General features: G+C 37.1%; 1 protein-coding gene and 1 long non-coding RNA gene across 3 annotated transcripts; both read left to right on the top strand.

Moving 5' to 3' along the window:
- LOC110265310 (probable ADP-ribosylation factor GTPase-activating protein AGD9) lies at nt 1,229-3,218 on the top strand. The gene is made up of 3 exons (XM_021108246.1): nt 1,229-2,071; nt 2,262-2,387; nt 3,126-3,218. Exons 1-3 carry the CDS (start codon nt 1,991-1,993, stop codon nt 3,216-3,218), a joined length of 300 nt encoding a protein of 99 aa, XP_020963905.1. The 5' UTR covers nt 1,229-1,990.
- LOC110265908 lies at nt 3,222-4,579 on the top strand. Of its 2 annotated transcripts, XR_002352456.1 has the most exons (4): nt 3,222-3,400; nt 3,567-3,789; nt 4,401-4,454; nt 4,536-4,567. It is a non-coding gene; the product is annotated as an uncharacterized LOC110265908 (long non-coding RNA). The 2 variants fall into 2 exon arrangements; XR_002352457.1 differs by lacking the exon at nt 3,222-3,400 and having other exon boundaries at nt 3,722-3,789; nt 4,398-4,454; nt 4,536-4,579.

Raw genomic sequence — 9,725 nt, forward strand, 5'->3', positions numbered from 1 at the left:
GAAAGTGTTCAGTATTTAATTTTGGGAGAGTTGGAAACATTGGGTAGACATAAAAGTGTCACTACAAGAAAAAAGGTCTATGGCCACGCTTTTTTTTTTGCTACGCTTTAAAAGCGTAGCTAAAAGTGGTCTATGGCCACGCTTTTATGAGGGTGGCGATAAAATAAAGATTTTGCCACGTTTTTTTTGCTACGCTTCAAAAGCGTGGCGAAAGGTGTCAATGGCCACGCTTTTCTGAGAGTGGCAATTGATGCGAGATTTGGCTAAGCTTTTATTTGCCACACTTAAAAAGCGTAGTCATAGAGAGAAACTGCCACGCTTTTAAAGTGTAGCAACAGAGTTTTGTTATTGCGGCGTTCGAAAAGCGTAGCCGTTTCCTAGAAGCCTTTTGGCACGCTTTAAAAGCGTGGCCAAAAGGTTCCCTCGGAAAAAAAAAGGTGGGGATAAATTAAAAAGCCCCTTCTTCGTTTAAAGACTCAGTTCACTTAGAGAAAGAGGTTCATTGTGCGCTGCCCTAACCCCTTCTTGTTCGTGCTCTGCCCTAACTCCTCCATCAAAAGCCCCAATGCGACGAGACACGCACTGCCCTAACTCCTCCTTCTTCATTGTGCCTCGCCCTCACTCGCCGTGGATGCTCCCCTTTGCCGCTGCTCCCTTACGTCGCTGCAAAACCCTAACCCCCTAACCCCTTCCGCGCCGCTCCCTTCCTGCTTCTTGCTTCTTTGTAAGTCCACTTCTTTTATTTCTTTCCTATTTCACCTTACCCCCCCTCACTCCCCCCCCCCCCTTTCTGTTCATTTATTTTTTACTTTTAATTACCTGATTCGTTGAAATCAGGATGTATTGAAGGCAATCTCGTTGAAGCAGAAGTGGGATTTGAATGATTTGCGGGTTCTTAATTCGGAATCTATTGGGAACAGGTTCAGGTTCGAAACATTTCAGAACTTCGAGTTAAGAATTGGGTTTGGGAAAAAGAGCAATTTTTCTGTGAAATTCCCTTAGCCACAGGCGCTGTAGAAGCAGAACGTGGTCACCGCTGAGGCGCCGCACAAGGCACAGAAGCAGAAGCACTTCGTCGCCCTCTCTTCCTCCTCCTAAATCGCGCAATTCCAGTATCGTTGCGAACCATCACAAGCTCAAAAAAGACAAAGAAGAAAAGAGAAGGTAACTGATTTTTGTTATTTATCCCTTCATTTATTTATCTATTTTTTAGTTTGTGTTCGTGATTTTTTTCCTGAATTGGTTGATAATTTAATGTGTAATATTGGTGAGAAAATGTGAAACGGAGAGAATTCTATTGGTTGAGACTAGCAATTTCTGATTCGTGCTTGCTAGTTTTAACTTTAATTTATGAAGAATGCACCGCACTGGAAATTGGGTATGTTGAAAATGCGTGATAATTTTAGCAGTTATTCGATGTATTTTAGCTGTTATTCGATGCTTGCTAGGTTTTTGGGGACCTCAAATATAATTTCGAGAGGGTGAGCCTTTGTATTTCTATAGTTAACATGAATATGAAGATATAAATCTGATAGCAGTTTGGAGATTATGTATGTGTGCAGATTAAAATAGGGGGAAGAAATTTTCATGGACTTAATTTATGTAAATTTTTTTCTCTTACTCTTAATACTATTTGTTCCTTTGTCAATAATGTTTAATCCCTTCATCCCTCCGCCTTCGTCCCTGCTGGTAATGTATTCATTATCAGTTCTATTAGTTAAAAAATAATGTTAAATAATATTGTTGAAGTAAAACAGACCTAGAAGAAAGTCACATTGAATAAGATGTTGAGTCGAATGCAAGGTGTTTGGTTTTGGTTTTGGTTGATTGCCCTGTTATAAAATTAAAGCAACATTTCGTGCTATGTATGTTGGTTTTGGTTGACTGCCCTGTTATGAAATTAGTGTAGCGAGTGGTATGTGACTTGAGGGAATAGAGGTCGTTTAAATGTGTATTGCATTTGGAGGCAAGTTGAGAAAAATAAAAGGACATGGCGTTCCTAGCAGCAGTTTTTATTCTTCCTGCAGGCACTCTTTTCATTCTCTCAGGCCTTATTGTTAACGCAATGCAGGTAATTAATCAAGATCCAATCTGCAAATCGCGTTGTTATATATCCAAATTTGTGTTGACTTTATTTAACTATTGTCTCAGCTGACTTCTTTAACTATAGCTTCATCTGTAAAATATGTATCTAAGCTTCTTCTTTGATGGATTTATGTCATGTTGATTCATATTCTGTTTTGGTGCCTGTCCTTTATCAGATTCAAGAATCTGACGAGGCAAGAAAGAAGTTCTCAAATGCTAAATCTCTTTCTTACTCCCAATTTTTTGGAGATCAGAACAAAGCTGCAGACGTGGCTGATCAAGCTACTTTGTCAAAGTTTTCAGTATGTATTTTTTTCATTAATGAATTACTCGTAATTTTCTGAATCTACACATTCAGGTAGATAATAATAAGACATGCACATTGAAGACACAATTGTGTTCTAGGGAGCACAGTTTTCTTTTCAATTTCTTTCTGGCCATTGCAAATATAGTTCTCCATTTCGTGTTTGTAGGCATGAAAATCATTAGTCAGATAAAAACAAAGCAGGACAAAAAATAATTTCTCAATAGCCTCTTGCTAAAACTTTCCAGTGTTTTAGTGTTGAAATCCACCGTCCCAGTGGAAATTGAATAAGTTGGAATCCATTTGTTTGTGTTTTATGTTCAATTAGTTAAGCCATTTGCTATCAATACTGAGAAGCAAGCCATAAAGTTAATACATGAAAATGATGGATTTTGACATATAGTACCAGAAACCCTTAATCATGTCATAAAAAGGACAACAATGGCTAACTAAGAGGTCTGAATAGCTTTTATGCTTTATCAAAGCGCATTATTATTTAATATAGTTAAGATGAGGTTTTACTTGTCCCATGGATTATCAAATTCCTAACCTGATATTTTTTAGGAGATATTTACTTTTGCTTTTTGGATTTTGGTACACTAAAAAGGGTAAAGGGTGTAACACTGTTATCCAATCATATATTAACATTAGCAAATTCAATATCTTATATTATCCCTTCAAAACAGGGGCCTTTAAAAGTTGATGTTTGACAAAGTTTATCGTCTTCTATTTTCAGGGTTCATCTGCCATCTCCAGTGATGTTCATACCCTCGTTTGTGTTTTTCTTCTACTTCTTATTATTATCCTTTATTCTCCATTGCATTCATAAGGCCTAGTGAATGCAGTTTAGCAAATTTAGCCACCTAATTTGTGGATTCTATTTTAGGAATTGTTATTTATTGTCTTAGATGTGTATTATGTTTCCTTACACCCAGATTTTTGTTTTAGGATGAGGACATTTTCCTTTAAGATGAGGACCTTGGAGTTTAAGAGTTCCACCCAGATAAGAATGTTGAATACCATCTCTGATATCTAAAAATTAGAAAAAATATAGTTTGATGCTCTTAGATTGTTTAATTAAAAACAAAATTGGTGGAGATTACTTCTGTTTTATTTTTTTTTAAATGGGCACTCCTATAATGTTACAAATCTTAATGATTCTCAATTGAATTTTTAGTTATATATCTATCATTAAAAGTGAAGGGCTGGAGATTTCACAACCAGCACTTGATCCTCAACTTTCTGAAAGGTCTTGCTGTGGAGATTTAACAACTAGCTCTGGAGATTTTTCAGTTACTTACTGTGCTTAGAACTGGGCTTCGACTTCCTTGGTATCCAAATTGAAAGGTCCTGCTGAGAGAAAAAAGCTAGAGGACTTGACAATTGGTCCAGTTCTCACTGTAAGTACATGTCTTTCATTTTCTTAAATTTAAAATTAAAATAAGTGTTGGCAGCTTCATACATTTGTGTATTATTCTCCCTAAGATATGATTTGTGGAGAGAGAACTACTCTTGAGTGCAGTAAGTGAGAAGATATGAACGAATTCTAGAGTTAATTTAAATAAGTTATACATAACTAGTCTAGTGTTCATATCCATGCTTTTGATTGATGATTAAAAAGGAGTTTATCTGGTGGGGGTGGGAGCTACGAACAATTTGCTGCTTTCAGGTTAAACACACATTTCCAAGTTTGTGCCCTAGTTGATATAGGTGTGCATTATTTATTTGTTTGACATTATTGGTAATGGTAAACTGCAGACTGTGGAGTCATATATCCAATAGTATATTAGTTGTTTGATAAATAATTACTCGGAGGTTCTTTTTAATTTTCTTACTTTATTTCACTTCTTTTTTTATTTTTATATTTTTTATGTGCAGTTTACAACTGAATCAATGTTGTAAATAGAGAAAATTAAATAGAAGAAAAGCATAGCTTAACGAAAAGCTTTTGAAGATGAATATACTCACAATCATGTTCTTATATACTTTTGGTTGTTGTGCTTGCAAGAAGGACATACAAAATTGGAGGTTGTGATTTGAGCAGCACTGCTCCTCCTTGTACCAGGTAAAGTTTCGGTAATAAGCAATTCAATTGGCTTTCTCTTTACTTTCCTAGACTTGACGGAAGATTATCTATTTTCTTCAGGTGGATTGAAATGATGGCTCATGTTTTTTCAAGAGCTGCATGGCATTGCGTTTGGTATATGATCCAGGTGGATTTAAATGATGGCTCCTGGATTAGTAATATGTAATTCTAGGATGGTAGCTTGCTTAGAATCTTTGTTAGCTTGGGTACAAGTAGTGTTTTTTTGTTTCAGTAAAAACTATTTGTTTCTTTTGTAACTTCCTATTGATTTTATAATAGCCCTTGCTGTAGCCAAGAATAGTCTTCCTCATATGATGGAATTACCTCCTTCCTTATCTAGGTCCAGAATTACAAAATCTGCAGGGAATATAAACTTATCCACTTTGACCAAAAGGTTTTGAATTACACCTTTAGGAAACGCAACAGACTTGTCCACTAGCTCTAGTGACATCTGTATGGGCTTTACCTCCTCTATGCATAGCTTTTTCATCAGAGAAGAGGGCATTAGATTGATGCTATCTCCTAAGTTACACATTGCTTTATTGATTCTTATGTTGCCAATGGTACAAGGTAGGAAAAAGATTCCCAGGGTCCTCAAGTTTTGGGGGAAGCCCTTTCTGGATTAATGCACTGCATTCTTCAGTGAGCAATATAGTTTCCTTCTCATGCCAACTTCTCTTTTTATTGATAAGCTCTTTCAAGAACTTTGCATATAGAGGCGTCTGCTCTAATGCCTCAGCCAGTGGAATATTAATCTCCAATTTCTTGAAGACTTTAAGGAATTTGGGGAAGTGTTGTTCCTTGGTTTCCTTGTTGAACCTTTGAGGATATGGCAAGAGAGGTGTGAAAGTCTTCTCCACTTACTTCTGTCCTTGAGATGGTCCTTCTATTGCTTCCTTCCCTTTTTTTAAGTTTTATGGCTGGTTATCCTTCTCTTTGAGCTTCTCTGAAGTTTGCTTGCTTGCTGTCACTTTTTTGTTGCTGGCTTCCTCTCTCTTGGTCAGTTTCTTGTCATTCACCAAGGTTTTTCCACTGCTTAGCTCTTTGCATTCTTCTTTTGGATTTGGAATGGTGTCACTTGGGAGTGAGCTTGTTGGCCTTTCAATCACAACTTGCTTGGAAAGCTGCCGAATCTGCCTTTCTATATTTCTTATGGAAGCTTCATTGTTCTTGTTTGTAAGTTCTTGCTATTTCATCATTTTTTCCATCCATATCTCCAAGTTGGAGATTCTCTGAGAGTCTTGTGGAATTTGTGGTTGGTTGTTAGCTGGTGAGGGTGGATGATAGTTGTTTAGGTTGGTGGTTTGGTTATTAGATGGATAACAATTGGAATTGGGGTAATGGTTTTGGGGTTTTCTATATGGATTTTGGTCATTGTTCTGCTGGTTGTTGTGGTTTGTGTTTCTCTAATTGTTTTGGTTTGAATTTCTTTGCCATGGCTGCTAATTTTGATTGTGATTATCTCCCCATCTAAGATTGAGGTAGTTCTTCCATGATGGATTGTAGGTGTCACCATAAACATCACTTGATCCAGAATCTTGGTTGTGCACATATTGAATTTGTTCCTGCTGCTGATCTTCTTGGTTCTCTTTATTCTGCCCCCATGTGGTTGATGGTTGGCTTGTGACATTCATTGATGGAACTTGTAAGCTAACAATCCTCTTTGCCATTTGTTCAAATTGTTGTTGAAATTGCTGTTGCATCATCTTGTTTTGAGCTAGGATTGTGTCCACTCCTTCTAATTCTAGCACTCCTTTCCTTTGTGATGGTTGGCGTTGTCTCTGATGAGCAAAGAAATATTGATTGTTTGCTACCATATCAATGAGGTTTTGAGCCTCATCTGCTGTCTGGGCTTCCTCCATATGAGCAATTATTCTGTACCAATGTGATGAGCTGGGGCTTCAATTCAAAGTTATTTTCATTGACATTTTGGGTAAGGATGCTACTCCCACAATGCCTTGGATTAGCAAATATTTATGAAGCCAATACTATCCTTTGTGGTTGACCATTGTTGTTGGCCATTCTTACTGGTGGATTTGTTGGATTTGTTAAGTGTTCCTTCATTTCATGAAATTCTTCTTCAAAAAGTTCTTCTCCAATAATTCCTTTCCCTCTTGCTTCTCTTCTTATCCTTCGGAGAGTTCTTTCGTCAGCTTCACAGAAAGTAGGGGTCTCCCTCCTTGCCTCTGTCATAAAACCAAAATAACAAGAAACACAAGAGCACTCTGTTGCTTGAGTGCAGTGAGAGTTAGTAGAGACAAAGTCTCAAATAGTTAGTGTGCTGGTTAAAAATAATGGAAATAAACAAAAATAAAGAAAAAGTGCTTAATCTAGAGCACCACCTTACTTAATCATTGTCAATCTAATCAATCCCTGGGAACGGCACCAAAAATTTGATGTGTGGAAAACGATCCAACACAAAACTCACCGGCAAGTGTACCGGGTCGCATCAAGTAATAATAACTCACATGAGTGAGGTCGATCCCACATGGATTGAAGGATTGAGCAATTTTAGTTAGGTGGTTGATTTAGTCAAGAAAACACGTTTTGATTTGAGTGATTTGTATTCAACAGAAGCTAAATTGTATGAAATTTAAAGGGAGAGGGAGAATTGACAGTAAATTAAAGGGGAGAAGAAGTAAAGGAGCTGAATCTTAAAGTGCAAGTAATGTAAATGACAGAAGCTTAGATTGCAAGAAATGTAAATAGATAAAGCTTAGAGTGCAAGAAATGTAAATTGCTTGAATAGTAAAGGGCTCTGGGAGCTGGGATCTCAGAAATTAAACAAGAGAATGTAAATAGCAATCAAGAGAAGTAAAAGATGAATTGAAATGCAGCAGATCTCAAACAGAAAAGAAAAATTACTTGAAGAAGCAATATAGAAAGTGAATTAAACTCAATTGTAAAATCTAAAAGAGAAGTTTAAGATCTCAGGAGCTGAATGAGACCAGAAAACAAGTCTAGATCTCAATTCCTTCCTTGATCCAACAGATAATAATTGCAGAAGAAATAGAGATGAAAGCAGTAAAGAAAACTTAGATCCAAATCACAATTCCTCTAAATTATGCAGAAAGTAAACAAAGAGAGATCTCAGATCAAAAATGAAACAGAATTCCTTCAATTCTCAATCCAAGATTCAAAATAAAGAGTGAAGAGTGTAGAAGTAAGAACAGAGAGGAATAGAATTCAATTCTCAATCCCAATTCCCAAACCCAAAGCTAAAATCTAAAATGAGCTCAAAAATGAAAAATGAAAAGTAAAAGTATCAAAAAGGTAAAAGAAAAAGTGTTCTCTCTAAATCAAACTAACTTCTATTTATACACTTCCTATTTTTGAATTTTAGCATTTGGAGTGGGCCTTTCAATTTGTTGAAAAATTAAATTTAAATAGAATTTTAATTGAATTTAAAGCATGGGTGCTGCTTCCAGTAGAGTGTTCGGTTGAAAAAGAGAGTGCAGCACTCCCTTGGCTCAATTGTTGCGTGACAAGCTCCTTGGGTAGCCTTCATAGCGCTCGGTTAAGTAAAGGAGCGCAGCACTCCATGCTTGTTGAATGAGCCCCCAATTCGAACCATGGGTGATGCAATTTGCTCACCAAATTTCATTATAGAGTAGCGCTTCAAGCTTGGATGCACAAGGTCCCTTGTTCGAATCCTGGTGAAGCCCATGTGGAGCAATTTTTCTTGGTGAAACAATGGAATGTAGCGCTTCTCTTGTCCCTTAGGTGCAAGGTTCGAACCTTGAGGCCTCCAATTCTTAGTTTTTCACTTTGTTTTTCTTTGGGGAGGAGCCCAAAAAGGTTAACTGAGTTAACCGAGCGCTATGCTTTTTGCCTTGTTTCCTTAGTTCCTTGTAGCGCTCGGTTTTGTGAGAGAGTGCAGCATTCCTTGTCCTTTGCTTTCTTGGATTTGAGTAGTGCTCGAGTAGAGAGTGCTGTGCTCACTGAGAGAGCGCTGCTCCTTGGTATCTTGATGCGCCATGCTTTTCTTCATCCTTAGGCCACGCTTTCCTTGTTTCTTTCTTTTCTTCACCTACAAGTAATCAAAACAACCAATCAAAGTATCACCAAATTCACAAGGTTTATAAATCATTCAAAAACCAATTAATTTTAGCTTAAACCTCATGATTTAATGTCGAATAAAGGATGGTTGATTGATTCAACAAAACCATACAATTCCACTCCAAATCACTTACTTATAATATAAGAAAGTTCATAAAACCTAATGAAACAAGTGAAAAATGCTTGAAAAGCGAGCATAAGATGACTTGTCATCACAACACGAAACTTAAAACTTGCTTGTCCCCAAGCAAGCACTAAACATAAGAGAAAATGAAATGAAACAGAGAAGTATGCATGTCCTTATTTAGCAGATAATTGAATTTGGTTCATGGGGTTTTATGCAGACAATGGTAGCTCATTTATTACTTGCTGACAGATAAGAAATGTTTCTTCAAAGGTGCATTAGACTTGCTGCTATACATCCTTAGCTTAGCCCAAACACTCACCAAGTGGGCCCCGAAAGTGGATTTTTGCACTACAAGCCTATCATATTTCTGTAATCCTCAGTTATTAGATTAGTATTTATAGGAGAAGATCATCCATGTTTAGGATCTCTCTCCAGCATATCATATTTTTGAACACTATTATATACAGTATAAGCCACTAAACTTCCTAGGTTAAGGTTAGGAGCTCTGCTGAGTTTTATGGATTAATAAAAGTACTACTGTTCTATTTCAATTCATGTTTGATTCTCTCCTAAGATGTATCTTCATTCTTCAACCTTATGAATGAGTTTAACCATCAAATGTTAGCTCGATTCTACATGGGTTCGGCTCGCGTCTTTCATCGGATATCAATGAACCACTAGCTTGATTATACATCTCTTAAACGGTTAATCCACAACTTCATTGGGGACTTCACGAGACATCAGTTCAGCCGAGGTATAGGGAGATTAGGGTCTTTGTGGTAAAGGCTAGAATCAAGGCACAACATTCTCTGAATCGGAAGTTTTGACTTTGTCTGTGGCCTTTTGAGTAGGATCACCAAGGGAATAAAGTGCAGGAGTTTCACCCCCATTCAGACTTGATGCGCACTAAACCTGGTGTTCAGCCTAGAGGAATATTGGCAGCCGCTCAAACTAGCATTGATCACATACAGCCTGCTATAGAAGAAATCATTCACAGTTGGATTAGATAGTAAGAAAGTGTTGATCCAGAAGAACAAGGCATCTCTGAAGCCTTAACCATCTTC

Source organism: Arachis ipaensis, chromosome B08 (assembly GCF_000816755.2).
Source record: "Arachis ipaensis cultivar K30076 chromosome B08, Araip1.1, whole genome shotgun sequence".
NCBI classification, from domain to species: domain Eukaryota; kingdom Viridiplantae; phylum Streptophyta; class Magnoliopsida; order Fabales; family Fabaceae; genus Arachis; species Arachis ipaensis.

Bases quoted from the DNA above. Each gene is read 5' to 3' on its own strand.
- LOC110265310 (XM_021108246.1), top strand. From the start codon at position 1,991: ATGGCGTTCCTAGCAGCAGTTTTTATTCTTCCTGCAGGCACTCTTTTC. The intron at 2,072-2,261 runs GTAATTAATCAA...GTCCTTTATCAG, and splicing joins TTATTGTTAACGCAATGCAG to ATTCAAGAATCTGACGAGGC. The intron at 2,388-3,125 runs GTATGTATTTTT...TTCTATTTTCAG, and splicing joins CTACTTTGTCAAAGTTTTCA to GGTTCATCTGCCATCTCCAG.